The 24,763-nt window shown below is 40.1% G+C and overlaps 1 protein-coding gene across 1 annotated transcript in view; it reads left to right on the top strand.

The window, feature by feature from the left end:
• The window catches only part of hsf2 (heat shock transcription factor 2), a 28,108-nt gene extending 4,859 nt beyond the window's left edge, over positions 1-23,249 (top strand). Inside the window, exons 4-12 of the mRNA XM_063494973.1 lie at positions 695-819; positions 1,569-1,644; positions 1,986-2,047; positions 4,556-4,634; positions 5,985-6,115; positions 9,081-9,368; positions 12,492-12,594; positions 21,167-21,233; positions 21,909-23,249. Coding sequence (XP_063351043.1) covers positions 695-819; positions 1,569-1,644; positions 1,986-2,047; positions 4,556-4,634; positions 5,985-6,115; positions 9,081-9,368; positions 12,492-12,594; positions 21,167-21,233; positions 21,909-22,234 — 1,257 coding nt within the window. The 3' untranslated portion in view covers positions 22,235-23,249. The remainder of the gene's footprint in view (positions 1-694; positions 820-1,568; positions 1,645-1,985; positions 2,048-4,555; positions 4,635-5,984; positions 6,116-9,080; positions 9,369-12,491; positions 12,595-21,166; positions 21,234-21,908) is intronic.
• The last annotated feature ends 1,514 nt before the right edge of the window (positions 23,250-24,763 follow it).

The raw sequence follows: 24,763 nt of genomic DNA, 5'->3' as shown, positions 1-24,763 counted from the left end.
AAGTGGGTTGTGGGATGGCTGTAGCTCAGGTGGTAGAACAGGTCACCTACTAACCAGAAGGATGGTTGGATCCCAATCTGCTCCATTCGCATGCCAAGTATCCTTGGGCAAGATACTAACCCCATGTTGCTCTCCGATGCATCGATCAGAGTATGCCTGTGAATGTTAGACCGAAAGCACCTAGAGACAGTGTAGAAAGAAGCGCTGGTGTGAATGAGGCAAGTTGTGTCAAGTGTTTTTGAGTGTTCAGGGTAGAAAAGCGCTATATAAGAACCAGTCCATTTCCATTTATCATACACACCCATGTGTTAAGAAGCTCCAGTCGATTGAAATGCTGCCTTTGTATGAATGTTTTAGGAAGGAAATATTGAACAATGTAGTTTGCAAACCATTTCCTTTTTTTCTGAATCAAAAAATGATTTTCAGTCAGAAAATTCAAATGTCATTCCAAAATATATATATTTTTTTTACATTTAGCCTGTACCACAGTCACATTTGGACCCCTTTATTTGTTTAGTGTCATTACAAGGACAACAGTAACAACTGTTACTTCGCAAATAGTCTCAGCTGTGCTAAATCATCTCAGAGAGAGTTTGTTGATGAAACCATCTGCTCAGTCTTCTGATCCATTGTGACAGATCACAACTTTGCTGTCCTTTAAGCACAAGACTTAGTCATGCTTTATGTATTTCAGGTTTCTAATGCTCGACCAGAGGACAATAAGATTCGACAAGAAGACCTGACCAAGATTTTGGCAAGTGTTCAAAGTGTTCACAGCAAACAGGAGAACATCGATGCCCGGTTGGCAACACTCAAGAGGTGAGTGTAGAGGGCTTTAAACCAACAGATGTAAACCAACACATCTGGAGAAGTTGCATGTAAAGGTTTTGGTCAGTAAATAGTCATTCTTATTGTTATTGGTATCATTTTTTTAACACAACAAAAATACAGAAACCTATCACACCTGACACTATGTACGTCCTGAACAGGTCACCGTCAATCACAGAGCTGGGTCGTGTAGCCTGCTGGATGAAGTGGTAGTTACATGTTAAAGTAACACCCACCTAAATAACAGGTTTCTCACCAGAAAGTTAAATTGTTCCATCCACTTTTAGAACATTGTTTCTTTTTTGCACATTGGCAGTGTTTCAAAGTGAATATCTCAAAGGTCATTGCGCATAAAAGCCTGTAATTTTCACTCGTCTTTCCTGCTATCAAAATGCACCAGGACCTGTAATTTAGGAGAAATGCGTCAAAAAATATAGCTTTGAGATATTCCCGTTTGTGCCAGAACAAAGGCATGAAAATACATCTCTTAAAGTATTTTATATTTGAAGCTAAAATAGATAAAATATATATGTTCCATTAAAATTGTTATGCAGATCAGAGACAGTTGAGCAGTAAGCTCGTGTTGATTTGAGATGTAATAACCCGATTGTGTTTGGTCAGTGTATCAGGAAAGAATTCTTACATGAATGCAAGACTGTATAATCGAATACTGAATCTTACAGGTGACAGCTGGTCCTGTAGTCCAATCTGTTGATTGCAAAAATCCTCTTATTTTTCAGAGAGAACGAGTCTCTGTGGCGAGAGTTATCAGATCTGAGACAGAAACATGCCCACCAACAACAGCTCATCAAAAAGGTCAGCATTCATATGATTTGGAACTGTATTCATAAGTTATGATTGCATCTTCACTAGATTATACTGAATTTAAAGTTGAACTTCTTTTGTAATAAATGTCATAATATTATGCCTTATTATTCATGTTATGTTGTTGATATGTTATTAAAGGAGTTTTTCTAATTACTTGGTACATTGAAAGCTAAACTGAGTTTTTTAGTGATTTATCCAGTTTCTTTTACCACCTAATATTTCAGCAGCCAGACGTAAAGCCTTTATCAGCATGTATTAAAAATACAGAGATGAAAAGCGATGAAGTGTTCATGTCAGGCTTGAATTTTTCATACTGCTCTTTTTTTCAGTTGATCCATTTTATTGTCACATTGGTACAGAACAACCGCATCCTGAATTTAAAACGTAAAAGGTGAGTTTACAGTGTTAATTCTTTACAGTAAGTAGCTATACATAGTAAATGGACTGGTTCTGATATAATGCATTTCTGCTCTGCTGTAAGTGCTTACTTGGGATTAGTATCTTGCCCATGCAGACTGGTACAGTAAGGAATCAAACCACAAACCTTCTGATTAGTAGATGACCACCCCTATACTAATAAGTTGCCAAAAACCTTATGTGTGTTAAAGATAAATAAATAGTAACAAAAGTAACGGTCAGAATGTAATTTAGGGAGAAAAAAAACTGTGTGGTAAGCGGTAAGTAAGACTGCTCGTGGATACAGGGCGTCTGTTTCCAGTAAGGGTCCCCAGGCTAGACCACCCCCCCATGCTGCTTAAAGCCCTCCTCCAATATGAGCAAGGTGTAAATGAAGCCAGACTGGCTTGGACATCACCTGAATTAACAAAGTCTGCATCACGTGTTGAGGGACCAAGACCCTAGGTGCAGGCTGTGCAAAGATGCACCGAGACAATCCAGCACATAACAGCAGGCTGCAAGATGCTAGCAGACAGGACATACACGAAACGCCATAACCAAATGACTGGCATAGTATACAGAAACATCTGTGCCGAGTATAGCATGGAAGTCCCGAGGTCAAAATGGGAGACACCCCCTAGGGTGGTGGAGAATGACCAAGCTAAGATCCTGTGGGTACTTCCAGATACAGACAGACTGGTGATGGCTAACCAACTGGAGACACCAGTGGTGGGCAAGCAGACGACTAATCCTGTAGTGATGTTGACTACTGAGGACAGACACCCTCTCTACTTTTAGTATTAGGCTTAAAACTTTCCGTTTTGACAATATATAATAGTAAGGGCTGGATCAGGTGACCCTGATTCCTTCCTAAGTTAAGCTGCTATAGGTCTAGGCTGCTGGGGGATTCCCATGATGCAGGGTGAGGGTTTCTTTTTGACTAACCTTTTCACTCACTATGTGTTTATTAGGGGTGCAACGATACACAAAATTCACGGTTCGGTTCGGTTCGATACTTTGGTGTCACGGTTCGATATTTTTTCGATACAAAAAATGTTCATGCTTTTTTAATTTGTCATTTATTAAAATTATATATATATATTTTAACTCAAAAGTACAGTTTTTAAATTTAATGTTGCTGAAACGACAAAGTAATAAAAACATAAATATCTCATGGAGAAATCCCTCATCTTTGGAAAAGAGAGTTTATTACAGAGAAATGGCTCTTTCCAAAATAAAAGCTATACTATACGCTTCTTCTGGGCTATATTCTCAGCAGCATATTAAACATATCAGGTCCCCATAAGGAGAATCATGTGCTAACGGCTGTCTAAATGACTCGGATAAAGTCTGTAGCATGCGTGCTTGTTGTTTTTGTCTGCTTCCACTTGTCTTTGCACTAGGATGATGTCGGAGTAAATGTGCAGTCATATTCGTTGTGTTCCCACTAGTGCTGTCAGCGTTAATCTGAAATGACATTAATGCCACAACACAGCAAATCTCCGTTAACGAGCTACCGCGGATCGCCCCGTGCGTGGGGCTGGACGGCGTCAACACGTTAACGAGCAAACTGCGCTAAGCACTAGTTCCCACCCATGTAATTGAGCATTGCGTGGCACATCCGACACACTGTTTTACTTTTGTCCATGATGCGCTTACCTTCAGGCTCATACTTCACATGAAGACCAAAACAGTTCCAAAGGCCAGATCTGAATTAGGGTGGGGGAGGTTCAATTTGCCATGTTGCAACGAGCTAAGCTGTCTTGCTAGCTTGCGCTGAGCTCAGTGGATCTGCGCTCGACAGTGCAGCCTAGGCGGAGTAGTCGAACGCAGATCCACTGAGCTCTCAACACAGACAGCATCGTCAGAGGAAAAGTTGATAAAATAAATTAAAAATTTTGTATTGTTCGATACACATGCGTACCGAACCGAAAGCACTGTATCGAACGGTTCAATATCGATACGAGTATCGTTGCACCCCTAGTGTTTATACACCTCTACATTTAATTATTAGTTATATTCATCTTTGGTTTTTGTATTGTCTTCATCCCCTCATCCCCAACTGGTCGCAGCAGATGGCCACACCTCCCTGAGCCTGGTTTTGCTGGAGGTTTCTGCCTGTTAATAGGGAGTTTTTTTTTTTTTCCCACTGTTTCAAAAGGCTTTGCTCAAAGGGGGTTATATGATTGTTCGGGTTTTCTTTGTATTATTTTAGGGCATTTACCTTACTGTATAAGGCGCCTCGAGGCAACTGTTGTTGTGATTTACAGTACAAAGAAAATTGAATTACATTTTGGAAGTGGGGTAACTTTTTGTGAGTTTAAATTATACAAATGATAAAGCTGCTTTTTTATTGATTACTAGTGACATAAAATATTAGAGTTTGGTTTTTAACAAAGGGTTGGCCATTAAATACAATGGTACAACAAATAAGAACTTTTAACAATAAAGATGTTTTCCAAAGAACTACCATATCACAGTTTTTGCTTTTGTTTTTAAACAGGCCCATTCTTATGAATGGCAATGGGAAGAAGCCCAAATTCATTCACCAGATCTATGATGACAAAGTGTGTGTTGAACAGGTCAGTAAATAATGGTTACTGTTCACATTATGCTTTTCAAAAGTATTGTTTTTAAGTGCTGCCTAAAATAAATTGGAAGTCTAGTGATTGAGAAATTTTTCCTGTATGATTACCAATACAGTAACTCTGAACTCAATACCCAACTTTGTACCACAGCAGAAAAATGAAAATTTCTATAATGTTAGCCATTGCAAACATTTTAGCTAACTGAACATAGTTAATTTTACAATCACAATGGTAACGTGTATTTCAGGATAACAACACCAAGTACTATCTCATTAACAAGTCAATCACGAGCTGCTGCTCTTGTGGGTCTCTTTAATATGTAGTTTTTTATGTGGCTGGCCTTAGTCTTCAGCATGTAAGGAGGTAGGCCAAATGTTGCTGTAGTTGACTTGCAGCAACTAACCAAAGCAATACAAGACAAGCGACTGACTTCCTGTGTTGACACGGGTTCTTGGCATTTAGTTTGAAAGGTCCTGATTGTAATTCAATTAATCTGATGGTCTGATTAATTTAGAGAGGTACTAAGTTTTTCCATGTAAGAATGAATGTATTTATTAACTTTTTGGTCAAATTAGAGTAAGAGAAGTATATTTATAACTACAAGCCTCATTCATCCATTCACAAATCCTGTCATACAGGCACTTCATTCTCTAAGTACTTTGCCAAGCACACAAACACTCACTATAAACTGATGCTTTGGGGCAGTTCAGGGACTCAAACTAGAGGAGCCAGATTGAATCACTCACCTTCTAATTTAATAGAAAGTGTGCTGGACGTCCTAAACCATAGCCCACCTAAATTATCGAATACAAATACAAGACAGTTTGTTTAATTTTAATTTTTTTTTGGATGGATTCCAGTTTTGTTTTTATTTGCATACTAAGGTTTTAAGTTGTATTTGTAGATGTAGTGAAGAACTCTGCCCCTGACCGTTGGTCACAGATGTGCTTGTACAGGCAGTGATTGCCACAGCAGAACTGTCTACTCTTGAGGCTGTGGCTCTAAGTGCCTAAAGTTATTGACTATTCAAAATTTGCTTTTATCTTTTTCTCTGCGTACAGATTTCATTCATCTAAGACTATGAACAACAGATGATGATATTCCCAAATTCTTTGCAATTTAAAGTTGAAATGTTCCACTTTAAGTGTTTTGTTCACCTTGTCCCAATATCTTTTTTTATTGTGTGTGTGTGTGTGTGTGTGTGTGTGTGTGTGTGTGTGTGTGTGTGTGTGTGTGTGTGTGTTGTCCTAAAGTTGAGCATTGGCATGTTGATTATATCATGTTGTAAGAGCTCTGTAAACAATCTTTTCTAAAGTCATGAATCTCTCTGTGCCCCGTGTTAAGTCCTCTGTCAGTAGTATCAATGGCGTAAAGGGTTCCGAGCTGTCCGATGAGGTCATTATCTGTGACTTGACTGAGAATGATGGAGAGGTAACATCAGAGATCACAGAGGAGTCACAAGCCTACGAGCAAGGGTAAGACGATTTACCTAAGACTTCTTGAAAGGCATTGGCATTCTGCCCTTTTAACATCAGATGGTAACATCTTAATAGCTGTAGTAGAGGTGTGCTTTGCTCTACCAAGTGCCTTTGAAGATATTGGAATTGGTATTCCAACCTGCTACACTGAACAATCGAATAGTAAGTTTGCATCAGCAGTGTCTTCACTTGGCTCACACTACAACCCATCAGCCTGATGGCTTCTTTTTATTAATAGTAAATTTAAAGAGTAAGGGGAAAAATATGTACCTGACTTGGCACATGTTTAAAGGCGCTCACCTCAAGGATAATGTTTATTTTTATTCAATTTTAAATACAGTCTGACAGCTCATTTTTTCATGTATAACTCATGTAATTCTTTTTGCATGTTTAGGAACTGATATGAAATTTGATAGACCCGCAAACTGTGTTGCAGGATATACTAGTTAATGCTATAAATACCAACTTTAATGGGGGGGGTTTCACTGTTTTCACTTTATTTTTCACATTCACTGATCTGACTTTTCTCTTTCCATATTTGATGAAACAGGTACTTAAGTATTCCATTGTTCTAATGCAATAATAGATAGATAGATAGATAGATAGATAGATAGATAGATAGATAGATAGATAGCTGAACGGGCTGGCTATCTATCTTAGTGAGGACCTTCATTGACATAATGGTTTCCCTAGCCCCTTACCCTAAACCTAACCATTAAAAATGAATGCCTAACTCTTACCCTAAACCTAACCATAACCTAATTGTAACCCTGACACTAAAACCACATTTTGAGCCTCAAAAAGGCCTTCAAACTTGTGAGGACCGGTGAGTGACTGTTGGTTCTCACAAGTATAGTAGAATGCAGATTTCGGTCCTCACAAAGATAGCTAGACAGGAACACACACACACACACACACACAATAGAAGAATAAAAATTGTATTTTAAAAACATGTTCATTTTAAACCAGCACTTCACTTATAGTTGTCTTCCTAACACCAATCAACTAATCAAAACTTGGAGTACTAAAGCTTAATTTATTGTACTGTACTGAATACCTGTCGCAGCTGAAACCGTCATTGTTTGCATTTATACTTGTGAGCTTGTGTGTCTGTATTGATCTGTCATTGCAATTAAAACTGAGTTCATGTTGGATTTGGAGGCTAATAGATATCGAAGGAACTTGGACTTTTTGCTCACATCCAGACAAAAAGAGTAGAGTGCACAACTGATTGAGTTGTCAAAGCTATGAAACAAGTCAGTTTGTGAAATGTCTTCCTTCTTAGATATTCAAGAGTCAAGTGCAAGTGGTAGTATTGCTGAGTGTAAACATTTAGGAACCACAGTAACTCGGCTGCAAAGTGGCATACCAAGTAAAGTTACAGAGCTGGGTTCGCTGAGTGCTGAGATCTGTAGGGAGTAAGAGTCACCAGCACACTTCTGATTCAGTAACTGTAGAGTTCCAAACCTGTCATCAACATCATTATAAAAAATGTTTCCTTGGCTGAGCAGTTCCTGTAGGTGAAGTTTGTAGGTGGCTGAGTACTTTTGTCCACATGTTGTAGTTACAGCCTGTTACATTTTGTTTAAATGTAATTATGTCATCATTACAATCAATATAGTGTCACATGACATATTGCTACCAAACAGACCCATCATACTTGCTGAGCTCTTTGTAGCTGTGAAGTAGTTACAGTGGTGTGAAAAAGTGTTTGATTCCACCCCCCCCCCCCCGGCCTTTTTTTTTTTTTTTTTTTTTTTTTTTTAAATACGTTTGTCACGCTTAAAACAAGTGTAAAAAGTGATGCACCACTCTCCCAACCCTTTTGAACACTGTTGTTTGCATCAATTACATCCTTTGTGGACATAAATGATTCCCCAAATACTTATTTGGGAAACTAAAAAAGCAGTTCTGCATGGCATGATCGCTTCATATGCATCAAATAAAAAATACACCGAACAGGAAATCAAAAGTGAAGCAAAAAATGACAGAATTATAAATCTATTTGCAACCAATCAGTTTGAAAAAGCTTCGTGAAATAAGGAAAAATAATATGGAATTAACCTCATTGTTAAAAATGAGGTCCACAGATTCCAGTACAATTAGGAAAAACGGGTAAATACCTAGCAAATCTTATCTTTCTGATGTATTTCTATTCCCTCGCGGGCCCTTATATCAGTCGACCAGCTGCTTTTGGTTGTCCCAAAAAACGAGCTTTTTCACTTGTGGCTCCCACACTTTGGAATACGCTGCCTTTAAATATTAGACAGGCATGTTCGCTTCCTGCTTTTAAGTCTCTTTTGAAAACACACTTTTTTCCAGTACCGAGTTGATGTGCTTTTTATGCTTTTATGCGAGTGTTTTAATGTGAGTGGTTTTATCTTTTGTTTTATTTCTTGTTTTGTTTTTTGTACAGCACTTTGGGCAAACTTTCTTCTTTTTTAAATGTGCTCTATAAATGATTTGGATTTTGGACAATGCAACCTCAAGCTGCTCTTCTTCTGTGGGCCCTTCTCCCCTATCTCATTTTGGTACATCCCAGTGCCTGACTTCCTGTCCCCCCCAACCCTGTCGTTTTCACCTTGTCCTGTTTTCCTTGTTGTATGTCCTTGTCTTGTCCTTGTGTTATTGCTACTTTGCTAAAAAAAAAAAAAAAAGTTTTTAAATAATGATAATAAATTTTAAAAAGCGTAAAACAACACACTTCACTGTCAACATTTGTTTTTTTGTTCATTTTTCAATTCAATACAGGTTTGAAATTATTTGCATATTATTGCAACATTGTGTTGTTAATTTTCCCACTAAATATTTTACTTTAAAGACTGGTAATGTATGGCAACCAGTGCCATAAATTCTTTGCCAGTTAAGTAAAATGACAATACATAACCTAAACACAACTTTCTAAAGTTTAAGTTTTAAATATAGAATATATTTAACTATATGAATATATGTTTTCCTTCAGCGATGTCGAAATTGTGGAAGTAGAGCTCGAGAACTGTGCGGTGCTTCCAGCTGAAACAGAGGTGTGCACCACCATTACAGAAGGCCTCAAACACACTGAAGCTGTGTCGGCAGCCGCAGAAGATGACAGTCAGAGGAGCAGCACTCTAGACAGCAGTGGAACAACTAGTAGTGTCCTACAGCTTAATAAACCCTCAGTGCTGAGTCTTGAGGACCCCGTGAAAATGATGGATTCCATCTTGAATGAGAATGGAGCAGCAATATCACAGAACATCAACCTGTTGGGGAAGTAAGTTTGAACCGAAATTCTCACAGAATTTTGATGCTTCATTGGTTGTTTAGATTGTTTAGACTTTTATTTTTAAATAAGACTATCGATCCCTTTCAGATGTTTACAAAACATTTAAATGGAGCACTGAGCTGATGTGGAACTGATGGCTGACTGGTTACACTGAGGTCATCCCTTGGTTATAAGATACTCTGTGACCCAGATCGTTCTGTGTGAAAACTGAATGAAAAACTGTGATCTTCCAAACTACGCAGGGGATCATCGTAGTGTAATACATAGTCAGTTAAACTGGTGTGTGAATACGGGTCACTCTAATGTTGTTGGACCCTTGTGGTACCCTTATGGAGTCTTTTACTGATGATTTGGTAAGAAACATGAATGTTAGTAGCCAGGTAGAGGTCATTTTGTCGGCCTCTGGCAGTGCTCCTCCAGTTCTTTGCACAAAGAAGCAGACATTGGTCTTGCCGTTGGGTAGATGCTCTTTTTTGGGGGGGGCCTGTCTTTTGTTATCTTGTGCACATTCTTGAGACTAGGCTGGGAGACATCAAAACGTCTTGTGATGGTGTATATAAAGATGAGACAGCACTTTTACTGGGCTGCAGGTACCGCCTCATGCTACAAGCAGTGAAATGGACACTTAACAAGAAGCAGAACTCAAGTAAAATTAGTTGGGAGGGATGGTCTGTGTCTACCACCTGTAAAACCACCTTGTTGGGGTTGTCTTGTGTACTTGTTAAGAAGTACAGCAAGCTGTCTATACCTGAGGACTTGGAAGCTGCCAAGCAAACACTCACAGGCTTTGCCAGCTGCTTGAAGAAGCAGAGAGATGGTCACCAGGAGAATAAACCAGATATTCTCCACTGGCCATCCAGTACCTGGCATTTTGGCTAAGTCTCAAATATGTTCAAAGGATGGCTGGAGGGCAAAGGAGCACGATACTGTTTTTTCTCACCAGTAGCTCTGACGTCACATGTAAACTGTGGATAGAGGCTGGGGTCAACCACACCAGGCAAGACCCCAGGAGCAGGCTGTGAAAAAATGCACTTGAGACAATCCAGCACATAACAGCAGGGCGCAAGATGCTAGCAAGCAGGGCATACATGGAACCCCATAACCAAGAGACTGGCATAGTATACAGGGACATTTGTGAAAAGTATGGCCTGGATGCGGCCGTAGTGATGGATGTAGCTATACCGAGTGATTGTAACATGAAAGAAGAAGGAACACGAGAAGTATCAAGGCCTGAGAGAGGAGCCAAAGAAGTCCCCGTGGTAATTGGAGCACTTTGGGGCAGTGACCTCCAGAATGGCTCCAGCCAATCCCGGCGACAGCCTCCAAGATCTCTGTCTGGATCAGTTCATACTTTACACTACTGATGCTCATTTGCCAAGTGCACAAACAGTTTTGGTGTGCGCCTGCTGGTCAAAGGTTTTACTGCCAGACCAGACAAAAATTGGGCTTTTTGGCTACAGTGACACGTATGTTTGGAGGAACAAAGGTGAGGTTTTCAAACCTAAGAGCACTGTGTCAAGTCAAGGATGTGGTTGCAGCACCATGCCGTGGGACTGTTATAATACCACAGGTCCTGGTACATTGTAAGCGGCCCCCAGATTCTTCAGTTTCACAATATCAACAGCTAAATAGTTGACACACAGCTGGATGTTTCCACGGGACAGTGATCGCTACATTTCTGAAATATGTAAACTACGCTTAAAAGCTAGGTCTGCCCCAGGTAATCAAATAATTTAAATGAACTCTACCAATTCTGCTAGCCAAATATCGAGTAGCCTAATATCAAGTGAGAACTACACGAGAAGTTAAATTTAAAAGCTATCATTGGATTACATGTGCAGTATCAAATGCATCCTTCCCATGTTTGTAACATGTAATGTCTTAGCTTTAACAAGGCGTTATAGAAATGTCCATGTGGAGGCCAAAAAAAGTCTTTCCTTTTCTGCCTGCTAGTTATTTATACTGGGTTTCTTTAGCTGTTTACCCAGGTCAGTGGGTAAACAGCTAAAGTTCCCACAGCACATTGTAAAAGCATCCCTCTGGCCAGACATGATCATTATTTCTGATGCCTCAAAACATGTGATCATGCTGGAACTCACAGTGCCCTTGTAAGAGCGGATCCAGGAGGCCAACGAGAGAAAACGCGCAAAGTACCAGGAACTAGTGCAGGAATCCAGGGGAAGGGGCTGGAAGACTTTCTATGAGCGCATAGAAGTGGGTTGTAGGGGCTTTGCAGGACAATCACTCTGCAAAGTCCTGGGCCGACTGGGAGTGGCTGGGGCAGCCAAGAAGAGGGCTATCCAGGCTGTGAACAAAGCGGCAGAGAAAGCCACAAGGTGGCTGTGGATTAAGAGGGCTGATCCATGGGTAGCTACTGGTACCAAGTTGGGGCCTGATCACCCCCGGCTGGGTCGCCTGGGCGAGGGTGTATGATGTTGCGAGACCTGAAACACCTGATGATCCCAGGATACATCACAGAAGATGCGTACCAGTGCATCCAGGAGATGTGTCTTGCATAGCCAGCCTGTCCTTGGAATAGTCACATAGTTCTCCAAACCTTTTCACTACAACAGTACCACTTTCTGCAAGGTAGCACAAATCACAGATTGTTTTTGGCAAGCCATATAAACTTTCACTGGAAATCAGTTATGGTTAATGTCATGTGTTAGACTGGTCAGGCACAGTTTCCCAAGAACACTGATTACACTGAACCTTATCTTAGCTAATTAGCACATACCCTTGCTCTGACCTTCCAAGCTGGATTGACCCAGCCATACTGACAGCATATGTTGCTGTGTTTATGCTGTCTGTACAGAGTCATGGAAGCAACATTGTGCATAATCACCCCCCTTACAATCTGCATATGTAACATTGTTAAAGCATCACATGTGCTTTGCTGTTTTTAGTATTTTAAATACTTTGCTGTGTGCAGTATGTGAACCACAAATTCCCCGAATTCTAGACAGCTGAACAGGCATGTACTACATTTAAGTGTCTAGTGTTGTCACATTTTAACTCTACAACTCCATGTTGGTCATGTGATCATGTTAATATGGTGTTCCATTTCATTCATTTTATTTAACATGTGTGTGAATTTGTCTTTTTTGTTAGGGTGGAACTCATGGACTATCTGGATAGTATTGACTGCAGTCTAGAGGACTTCCAGGCCATGCTTTATGGAAAACAGTGTGGCATTGATTTTGATACTCAAGAGGTAACATAGCATTATACACACACACATCATAAACACCCACTTAGGTCATTGGTGGTTTCTAGCCTTAACACATCTGATCAGTTTGACTATCCAAAATTGGATAAGCTGACCATTGGTACTTCCACTGCTATAAAGTTAATGTAATGGGAGTATTTTGAGGTAAAAATATGGAAGGACCCATCCATTCATTTTCTGCTGCCTGTCCGTCTCTGGGTCGCAGGAAAGCCAAACTGTCAAGAGATTTATTCTAAATGACACTTCTTCAGCTAAGATTCTAAGAGGAGAAACACACACAGATGCTGCAGCATTTACTTGTATACAAGGGCGATCACAGAACGCTCACATCAGAGTGGGGGCCCTGCGATGCGCGCTCTGCTCTTGCACTTGTCTTTATTTATACACAAGAAAAATGAATACATTTGACGTGAGCATGTGCGTATGTGATTGTGTGTGTGCGTGTGTGTGTGTGTGTTCGAGGTCAGAACTGCTTGTTTGTCTTCTTACTATCGCTGTGAGAAGACTCAGATACAAATATCAGAACACGTGTTATGAAGAAGAATCAGTCCTGAACAATGAAAAGAACAATCAGTTCTAAGCAAGGAAATGATCATCATGCAGCATTCTATCACAAGCAAACTTATATCATTAAAAGCTTATACTGACTAAAAAATACAATTTTCTATTGACATTCCCTCCTGTTGTCAGTATAACCTTTAAGTGAGATATCAGTATGTAACATCTTGTTGCACATTTTCTGTCACATCATCATTAATCACGCAAAGTCTTCACATTCCAACAGGTCGGAGTCATCATCATCATCATTTGTCACGGCTATGTATGCAGCTACAGTGGAAATGATTATGCGGTTAATCATGAGTTTTAGACATGGCAGGATACATGTTACAAAAACACAAAATAAAAGTAAAAATACTCCAACTCCGATGAGTAGTCTCTTTAGCACCTGTAGCCAGGAGCCAGTGTAAAACCAAGAAAACCAGTCACTTGTATTACTCACATAGTCCTGACTTTGGGCCTGCTGGATCTGTCTCAAGGCGTTCAGGGCATCAGTCATGTTTGATGAGTGTACATTGTCTGGTATGTAAGTGCAGCAGGTGTTGTTGAAGAGGACGCAAAGTCCTCCTTTTTCAGCCAGAATCATGTCCAGTGCGACTTGGTGTTGCATCACAGTTATGCGCAGGGCATCAATCTCTTCATTTTGTTGATTGTTGATTTTGCACGAGGCATTCAGGAACAGTCCAAAGCGGTAGTCCAAAGTTTCAATTCTTAACATGTTCTTTCCGGTGCCCACCCATGGAAACAGTGAGTGGAGGACCTTTTGTCCGGTGGTCCAAAGCTTAAATTCCTCTGGCACATCACTGCCATAGATGGGGTCATGTGGTTGTAGTGTGGAGACGTCTCGTCGTCGTCTTGTAGTCTGAGAGTCATTTACAGCTGACATCCTGAAGGTGTGGTCTGAGATGAAGATTGGGGCACAGGTGCCCGTCCATCCGGGTGGCAGTATGAAGTAGGCACGTTGTCCACACAGCCAGGCCATTCCCTGCACCCAGTAGGTGCCGTTGCTGGGCGCGGACGTGTTTACAGGTGCGCCCTCTCCATTGGCTGCGGTTTGGTTACAGTTGGTGGTGTTGCCTAGGGGTCTGTTACCGTTGTCTTGTTGGTAGCACATGGAGTGGTTCTTCCCTGGGGTTTGGTCCAAGAACACTGGGAAGTGAATGGACGTGTTCCGATTCGTCACGTTGAAGTTGATCCAGAAGAGCCGGTCACACGTTCCGTTGTCAAGTCCAGCGTTTTCGACGATGATTACCTCGTGTCGGGGTGGTCCCTGAAAGATACTAAGAAGGTTAAGCGAATAGATGATAGAGCTTGTCTCATCAATGATGATTTTCTTATGTTGATAGCCAATGCCCGCAAAGCTGGCAGCGCACTTGGCTTGTGTTTTATTCATGTAGTTTCCATAAAAAGTGGGATGTGTTGATGTGCTGGGCATATAAGAGCAGACATAACAGTCTGTATTTTCCGATTCTGCTCTGGTCCTGTCGTGGATGTAGCGGTACCAGGCATTGTTCATCCAAGGGTGTATGTGGTCTTGCGTCATATCTCTTGGGTGAGAGTTGTCGTGCGTCCATCTTCTCTGTCTGCCTTGTGGTTCAGCTGTTGTTGGCGTCAGCTGGGGTCCTGTAAGGGTGAGCGTCGTAGTCAAGGTAACCAAGAGGGTCCACATTCCCATGGTTGCACACAGGTACGTCACACCTCGCACTTGGTTGCCCTAGAGTTGATCAGAGGCTGGAGGTTGAAGTGCGAGCTTACCCGACGGGGGCCCAATCAGCACTCCCCCCTCACCACTGAAGCAACCAAGTGTGGGCGAGATTTCCCTAATGTGCTGTCTTGGGGGTGCCGGGGTTTCCTGGGACCTCAACCTTCTTGCAGTGGCTCTGATGTATCCAGGAGGGTCTCTCTGCTATTTTGCAGGCAGTTGGAGTGGTGATGAGCACTTGGTAGGGACCTTCCCAGCGGGGCGAGCTCCAATTTTTCCTTTGGAGTACTCGGACAAGGATCCAATCACCTGGCTTCAACCTGCAGGAAATAGATGAAAAAGAGTCTTGCGGCAGTTTATTGTTCAAAACGACTTCTCTGTTTGTCAACAATTGAGTCATCCAATCTGCCAGAGTGGTTTCACGGATTGACTTATCTAGTGGCTCGCTAATAACTGGCAATGGAAAAGGTCGCCCATGTATGATTTCAAATGGGGACAGTTTGTTATTTCCTTGTGTTATTCTCATCCACATTTTGACTAGGCCTACACATTCTGGCCATGGTCTGCCAGTTTCTTCCATTGTTTTCTGAGCCTTTGTTTTATAGTGCCATTTGTTTTCTCCACTAATCCTGCACTTTTTGGATGTTTCAAAATTAATAGTGTAAAATTGTCGGTTTCTAATAAGGACCATTCCTTGGATCACCCCTCCTGATGAGCCATGGCTCAAAACTAGGACTCACTAGAGCGGCTGTTTTGTGTAATGATTTGGGAAGAATGGGCTTTCCTGCTATTTTCAATATGTCATCAGTGTCTAGTACTGCTCTGTGTTCTAGCCATTGTTTTCTGTTCTTTAGGTGGTGCTGCTTTTTGTTCGTCCTGCAGTACAGACAGTCGAATGGTCTGATTTTCACGAGTTGTTAATAAAACTGTGTTTTGTTTTTTTTTTTGTTTTTTTTTTGGCTGCTGCTGTTTTTTCAGCTTTGTCAGCAAAATTGTTTCCCTTTCTAATTTCAGAGTCATCCTTCTGATGTGCTGAACATCAGAAGCATATTGCTAAACGTCGTATCACATGACGAGTGTTCTCCCATGTAAACAGATGTGTGCCATGATAAAATCTTCCTCCACACACTAGAAATAAGAAACTAATTTCAACCGTTGTTACATTTTATTAATTTATTTATAATCCAGTCATTCCTTCGAATCTAGTATCAATCAACTAATTTGCATATCAGCTCATAATGCACTAAGTTGATAGGTCAACAGAAATGCACGTTCAAAGTATTATCACAAAAGAGAATTTCCTTCATACATTAAATTACTTGTTTTGCATCAATCAAACAGAAAGCATTCCACAATTTATTGTATTACCAACTAAATTTATTGTCTGATTACTGCTTGGTCATACCAGACTCTCTCTCTGTCTTTATTTCCTCTTCTCAGTTTTCACAAAGGTGTCACCTATTGTCCAGCAAGCTGGAGAGTTAAATGTCAGCAGTAGATAAATTCAGCATTTGATAACAAAACTCTGTTAAGCTTTTCCTGCTTTAACACCAATGAGAGATATAGAGGCGCATGTATATAGTTTGTGCTATAGTGTAAGCTGTTCTTCATGTGTGTTAGTACGCTTGCATGCAGGGCCTCTGGGCCTATTTCACCCATAAGGGCATTTTCTTAACAGTTGCCTTTCTCTCGCATGTGTTAAAAAAGGCAAATGTGCTATTAGCAGCTGTGATATTAATATGCTGCTATATATTACATTATACCTGTAATCAAAATGAGTGAATCATGACACTGCTGTAGGCCACATCATACTTCTTGTGTAATCAGTATGTAGTTTTAGTTCGCATCATACTTTTGAGTCAACAGAATGTGAAAATCATTAGATTAACTAGATAGGTTGGTATTATCCTATACTGCTGATTTACTGTGAGTGAGTTAGACTATTTCGTGACATTTCATACTGCTGAGTTATAAAGAGACTATTGTGTTCAGAGAGTCAGGGCCCTTTTTTTTTTTTTTGTTTGTTTTTTTTCCCATTGTAGAGACAACAGAGCACATTGCACGGGAGCAGAAAAACAGTGGGCCAAGGTCATAACTCAGGCTCACTGGGAGTTAGAAAGAATGTAAATGCTTAGTTTTGTGGCTGTGGCGCATTTTGTATGGCTTCTTTTCTTTTGTTTAGTATATTTCTGCCTTCACCTGAGAGGGTGTACCCTAAGTATGTGACTTCAGGTCTCCATAATTGGAGTTTATTCAGAGACACTTTGTGGCCTTGTCCTGCTAGGTGACGTAACACAGCCATAGTATTTTGTTTACACCCTTCCTCTGTGTGGCCAGTCACTAAAATGTCATCTACGTAAAGTAGAAACTGTCCTCCTGCTGGCAGGAGGCAGGACATCATTGATTTCTTTAAAGCTTCTGCATAGAGAGTGGGGCTGTTTTGAAAACCCTGAGGTAACCTAGTGTAGGTGTATCTCCGTCCCTCAAAAGTGAAGCCAAACAGATGCTCTGAGTTAGGATGTAAAGGCACTGAGAAAAAGGCGTTTGATAAATCTATAACTGAGAACCATTGTTCTTTTGGGGTGACTTGATTTCATTTATTGCTCGTAGATCATGTACCAAATGATACTTTCCAGTATTAGCTTTATTCACCACTTAAACAAAACATCACTCCTTGTTTGCTCATTATTATTATTATTATTATTATTATTATTATTATTATTATTATTATTATTATTATTATTATTTTAAATTCTCCTTTCTCAAAAACAGAAAATGAAATTGTAGTTGTTCTTGGCTGAGAAACTCAAACCCCCTTTGTTTTTGTATTTTTATTGTTTTTTTCAGGACAAGAAACTAAGTTTGAACTTTTCTGCCTTATCACCTAAAACAAAGTAAACAACCCAGCTCTCAGCTGGCTCTGAACTTATCATCATCAAGGTCGCATGGTGAGAGCTACTACAGAAGTCACAGTACTCCTCACTCAAGCAACACGTCAAAACAAAAAACAAAAAACAAAATGCAGCACATTACACAGAGAACAACTGAAGATGTTGTTCTTGTTTGTTCTCCTTGGATTTTAGAATAAACTTATTACATCTGCATTAGTAAATTATATGCCTAATCATTATGTGTCACTGTGATCCCTGAGTGTGATCACAAATTTAATTAATTTTCAAACCAACAAAACAAAACAAAAAACAAAACAAAACAAAAACAAGTTGCTGATGGTATCAACGTTTTACACACGAGTCAGGATGCAAAAAGGCTGCTGCCAAAGACAAATCAGAAGTGTGAGGGGAAAAAAACTGAGCCCACAGACAGCTGCATGTTTGAGCCTTAATAGCTGTTTCCCTCCCTCTGATGTGTTCTTATGTAGCTCCTGCTGTAAAAAATGTGTAACCTGCTCATTAGCTTAGCAGTGACCACATATTTAATTCAGCTTCTCAATTTTGTAGCTTTAGCTATTGTATACAGGTTTTGGCTTATTAGTTGTTAGTATAGGTGTGCTCTATATTTCAGCAATATCTCATCTAGGATGACAGGTTTTCAATCAGGTCAAGTGCCTCTATGCACTTAATTAGTTTAGATATTTTCTTTATTTTCCTCATCTCATATGTCATTGTACTGAATTTGAGCAACCTTAAGCTTGATGCAGACTACTTCTAACAATTATCCACCTCACATCATAACTGACTGAGGTGCCTCTTCATATTAATATTATTTCATTATCAATGCTATTATCTTTATATAACAGCAATAGCATATTACAATATTTTATTTATATTTTATTTTGTATCCACCATGGGCTGGGGGTGATCTGCAGTTTCACCCCCTCCCAAGCTGGAGACATTTACCTTTTCACACACTGGCTGAGCAATGACACAACCTTAATATACCTTATGCATCTCTCTATTTCATTTAATATGTGTTTGTGTGAATTATCTGCTTTCATTCATTACATTCATGAATGCTATTCATGCTGGGCATGGTCTTCGTCCTAACTATGTGTCATTGTTAATACCAGTTTACAGGTTGTTATCCTTGCTATTATCAGTTTGAATACATTACAGTTAGGCTCCAATTTAATTTAGCCTTTTGTTTATTTTACTTTATTCCTCTTGTATCTATATGCATTCAGTCGGGTCTGTTTCCAGCACTTTTTAAACTTCTACTTTGATCTTGAAGTTTTCACTTGGTGAGGGATTATTATGTTCTTCCTGATCTGAACTATTCTCTTCACCTGAGCTGCTATCCTGTTCTGAGTCACTGTCTTCTTTGTTTGTTAATGCTTTTACTCTTTGTCGCCTGTCTTCCTCTCCATTCCTCTCTCCTTCTTTTGGATTATTCCTGCTCCGGCTTGTTGTTTGTCTAACCATCCCTCATCAGGTGTTAATTTTGCTTGTTTATTCCCCATTTTTAAAGATTTTGCTGGGCCGTCACTGGCACGCTCGACTTCAGAGTGGTTACTGATACGGCCTTCGACTTGACCCTAAAGGTCAAGCGGTATCAGTGTTACGAGACGAAGCCCAACCGTTCTCCAATGTCACCAGTACGTGAGCCTCAGCAAAGAAAACAAAATAAAATAGAAGTAGTTCAGCAGCGTATTGTGCTGTAAAATCAACTTACTTCTAGACACATACACACATAGACATTTGCGCGCTAATTTGTCACGAAGTATTTCACGGCTACCTCTAAAACCAGTCTAAACACAGTTCCTTATGGCGAACTTAAACCTATTTTAATTTCTTTGTCTCAACGTGCTTTAATTTGCCTAAACATATTTTAATTTGTCACGAGGTAATTTCGGCTACCTCTAAAACCAGTCTAAACACGGTTCCTTTTGGCGAACTTAAACCTATTTTGTGACGAAGTATTTAACGGCTACTTCTAAAACCAGTCTAAACACAGTTCTTTTGGCGAACTTAAACCTGTTTTATCACGTTTCTTTAAACCTTTGCGGCCGTTTTATATATCAAAATAGTGTTTCTCACCCTCAGATGTCTCACTGGTGGTTCGGATCGCCAGACTGAATCCCACCGCCGTGGACCAGAATAAAAACACCGGCCTGGACCCGAATTTTAGCGTCCCAGGTCTTTCGGCCTCGTCTAAGAGGGCTGTGCACAGACTTCGGTGCTGGCTTCCCACGGCGCCAGGAATCAGTGCTGGATTTTGGAACAGAGTCACAGATAACAGTTCTGATGTTTCTGCCTCGGCTTCGAAGGACCAAAATAAATGTCAAGAGATTTATTCTAAATGACACTTCTTCAGCTAAGATTCTAAGAGGAGAAACACACACAGATGCTGCAGCATTTACTTGTATACAAGGGCGATCACAGAACGCTCACATCAGAGTGGGGGCCCTGCGATGCGCGCTCTGCTCTTGCACTTGTCTTTATTTATACACAAGAAAAATGAATACATTTGACGTGAGCATGTGCGTATGTGATTGTGTGTGTGCGTGTGTGTGTGTGTGTTCGAGGTCAGAACTGCTTGTTTGTCTTCTTACTATCGCTGTGAGAAGACTCAGATACAAATATCAGAACACGTGTTATGAAGAAGAATCAGTCCTGAACAATGAAAAGAACAATCAGTTCTAAGCAAGGAAATGATCATCATGCAGCATTCTATCACAAGCAAACTTATATCATTAAAAGCTTATACTGACTAAAAAATACAATTTTCTATTGACACAAACCTACCTCTCCCCACCAACCTCCTCCAAGCTCTTCTGGTGGAGGGGGTGCTGAGGCGTTCCCAAGTTGACTGAGACATAGTCTTGCCAGTGTGTCTCCTCTTAGTTTCGACATGCCTAAATCACCTCACCTAAGAGGTAGTTCTAGTCGAGTGTCTGACTCTGACATCACAGGGCTTTCGATTTGAGGGAGGACTTTTGTTTTAAGTCCTTCCTGAATGACCAAGCTGCTAACCTCTTCACGCTCTGGCCTAGATACTCTACAGAGCAAGCTTCTTTTTCTCTGCTTGTATCAACAATCTCATTCTTTTAGTCACTACCAAAAAGCCATGGCCATAGATGAGAGTGGTAACATAGATTGACTGGTAAACTAGCGTCGATTGCACACTCGGCAAGAAGAGACAGCAGCTGCACCAGTCTGCACGTGCCAGTTTTCTTCTCAGAGACACTTGCAAGTGTTCCACATATGGCAGCAGCTCATTCCCTGTCTGTAAGAATATTTGTTCTTGAACATGTAAATCTGTTCTCTAACTTCTAATTTACGTCTATGCTGTTAGCTTTTGGCTGTTTTAAAGCTTCTGACTTGTGATGTCACCCTTCAGGAGAATGTGCCCTCCAAAGGGAGCACAGCAGAGGTGAGCAAAGGGAGGAGTGAGGAAGATAACACAGGTAAGGATAAAATACGCAATTAACCAAAGATAGTTTTAAATTAGCCATTGGATATATTGCAAATCCAAAAGGTACTGCTGAAATGAGTTAGATGCATATGGATGTCATTATTTTCTAAATTACAATACAACAACAGATGTACACTAACTATGTACTTTCAGTATCCTGTAGGCAATTACTGATTATTAATGCTATAAAGTTGTCACTGTTTTGTGCTGTAAATCTGTAATACAGACTGTTACAAGCAAAACAATCTTCCTAAGATTAGTACTTAATTTGATATGATACTAATGAAACATTACACTTTATTAGGGTTAATGATACTTCATATAATGCCATTTAAGCTTTTATTTCCCACACTGTAGTGTGAACTTGCTGGTTTTATTTAATAAGCAGCTGATAAAGTTATGGAGTAATATCTAAAATTACAATTAATTAACAGCTCTCTCTACCTGCAACATTGTGTCTCCAAATCGGCGTCAGAGAGCAGACATTCAAATATTTCACAAGTTTAGTTAGTGTTGATTGTTTGAAGCTCTTTTCTTTATGACGTGAGCAGATGATCATTAATGTTATGTTGTTAATAAAGTTAGGAAAAGTAAAGGATGTTTCACGTGTTTTTCTTCATTGAACCAGATATATTTAAAGTTTGTTTTTTGTTGCTCCCCCCACAAGATAAGCAGCTGATCCAGTACACCACCTGCCCTCTGTTTGCTTTCCTCGATGGCTGTATTCCTCCTCCAGACCTGGATCTAGCCATAGACGGCAGCAGCGCAGGCTCCTCAAGCACCCAACATGAGCCTTCTTCCAGCTCTGTTGATGCTGAGAAGTCATCAGAGATACTGGACACCAGCTTGGAGTCGAAGCAGGCACATCGCAGCTCGCTGATTCGCCTGGAGCCCTTGACGGAGGCAGAAGCTAGTGAGGAGACCCTCTTCTACCTATGTGAACTGAGTCCTGCTGGGCCTGAAGCTGATTCAGTCCAGCTTAGCAGAGTGTGAACACCGAGACTGCTTCAATCACAGACTGTATCCCTCAGTTATGTTAATACTTCCTCTCATCTCTGGAGTTGTTTTAAACAGCAGAAAATGAAGCGAAAATCCTCGCGGCTGCAGTTTGGACACATTTTTAGATTTATGACTTTTGCTTTGGGTTTAGGTAATAGTCAGTCAATCAAAAGTCACATCTAATTACTCCATACTCATTCTCTTTGTGTTCTGTAAGGAAAACAATCCAGGAAAATCCTGGAAGGTGTGTGTTCGTCATCTGTGGGAGGGGCACAAAGAGCTAAATGAACTTCCACATTTCTGAAACTTGATCATTTTACTTTCAAGTTCTAGAACTTGAATTTATTTAATTTTTTTTAAAAATCAAAGGTCTCAAATGTAAAAATAAGGCACAAAGTGGAGGCATTGTAATCACTTGTGTATAAGCTCGGTTCATCTCTGTGCTGCTGGATCCGCAGACAGAAGAATACATTGGCTTTCGTTCCATCTCCTCTTCAGCGTCTTTGTAGTCTAAAGAGAACTGCTTCAGTTTTGGTTCTACAACTTTAGTGAGGATGAACAGTGAACCGTTGTATATAATTTAATAATCTATTTATTCTAATTTTTGTTTATATTTGGCTTAATGTTTGTGCACAGAGCTTAGACTTTTTATAAAGCAACATTCCTGCAGATTGTGTTTTGTTTAGGGAACACCTCGGAAAATAACTTGTACATTTACATTCAGTTGAATTCTGGAGGACTGTGGCAAACACTGATTTAAAAACGGAAACAGAAGATAATATTCAATCCTTCAGTCAGCTCATAGTTTTCATTCTCAGAACTGCAGACAGAAAAAATCTTGATGATAATATGTGAGTGGCTTTAGCATGTGTGCATGCTACAGATATGATAGATGTGGAAAGAATGCGCTGTGTCCACCCGACTACACACAAGGCATACAAAACATATATTGTGAAATCTGTCCTGCATTCCTTTAGCGGTATATAACAATAAAGTTGAGTTGTTGTAAGTGTCAGTGTGTTTTTTGGAATGGTGGTCATAGATTATAGAAAGTTTAATTTCTGTTTTATTATCATCACCCTGCTGGGCAGACAGTAGCTGCGAAATGAGGCAACGCTGGTGCAGCTACTACAAATCTCAGGTGAGCTTTAAATTCAGTGACCTCAAGGTCAGAGGTCAAGTTTTCTGAACATTTTGTGAACGTACTAACTCAAGAAGGAAGCCATCTACCATTTTTTAATTTATACCATACATATTGGGAGACTAAGGGGTAGCACTAAGGGCCAGCAGCATTTTAACCTTTTAGCATTTTGTACGCAAGAGGTCAAATAAGAATATGAGAAAAGTAGAACTGATCATTGATTTTAGGAAGAAATCAATTATATCCTGGCATTCACTATCAAGGGGTTTTCTGTTGAGAGGGTCTCAGACTTAAGCTTTTTGGGAGTTAACGTCAGGGAGGACCTAAACTGGGAAATGCATACTGCTTGGGTAGGGAAGAAGGCCCAAAAGAGACTACTTTCTGAGGGTTCCCTCAAAAAGCTGCACAGCGCCCATTGTTTCAAGAACATTAATGAAGTCCTTAAAGACCCATCTCACCCTGGTCATGTACAGTTTGAATGTCTAGCTTCAGGCAGATGTTTCAGAACAGCTTTTATCCCTCAGCCAACATCATGCTTTTGTTGTTCTGAGAATTGCACCTAAGTTTTATTGTTCAGTGTTTCATTGCTACAATAACAACTTCTGTATTCTGATTCTGAAAGAGTGTAGGTGTGTTCAATAGCACCATCTGCTGGATTAAATATTAATTGCAGGCAACCTGGATAAAGCTTAGAGAGAGACTGAACTAGGGCATCTGGACTAAATGAGTGATGAATGGTCTTTACATAACCAGCAGATGATGGAGCGCAAACTGAATGAAAGAGAAGTGTATATATTCCCATTAATTAGATGAGAACTACATATGATTGACTAATAGTCTGTCAAATGCTAAATTTAATAATCTTTTTTGTAAGCAAGTATAAGTGGGAACACAGGAAATAAAAGCCAAGGTTTTGTTTAGGAAATAGAAGTGCTTGTGACAGTGGGCATGTTTGTGTATTTGTATCTGAGGGCAGAAGGCACGGTTCACAAATTTTTCTAAAGAATGAGAGACTTTAGTAACATCAAAATTTAAAGCAAATTTGTAGAGGTACAGGTAAGTGTTTCTGGTACTCCCAGTATTCCAGAGGATCCTGTGTTCTGGATATGTTGCTCTCTGAGAGATATTGCTGGACTTTGGTGATGGCATTAGTGGTTGCTTTGGAGTTCTTGCACAACAAGCTAAAAAGTAAACAAACAGCACTAAAGGCTGTCGCCTATCATCCTCTTAGTTGTGCTTCCTACACAATTCTTATACAATTTGGCGCCTCACTGCAGTATGACACAGCAGCTGCACCAGTCTCATGGTTTTTCTTAAAGCGATACACGCAGTGATACGGGGAGTCACTGTTTTCTGCTTCATACACTACTGGCCTCTACAGT

The sequence above is a fragment of the Pelmatolapia mariae genome, linkage group LG15 (assembly GCF_036321145.2).
Source record: "Pelmatolapia mariae isolate MD_Pm_ZW linkage group LG15, Pm_UMD_F_2, whole genome shotgun sequence".
Taxonomy (NCBI): Eukaryota; Metazoa; Chordata; class Actinopteri; order Cichliformes; family Cichlidae; genus Pelmatolapia; species Pelmatolapia mariae.
The sequence above is the reverse complement of the archived record's forward strand: the minus strand, read 5'-3'. Positions and strand labels throughout refer to the sequence as shown.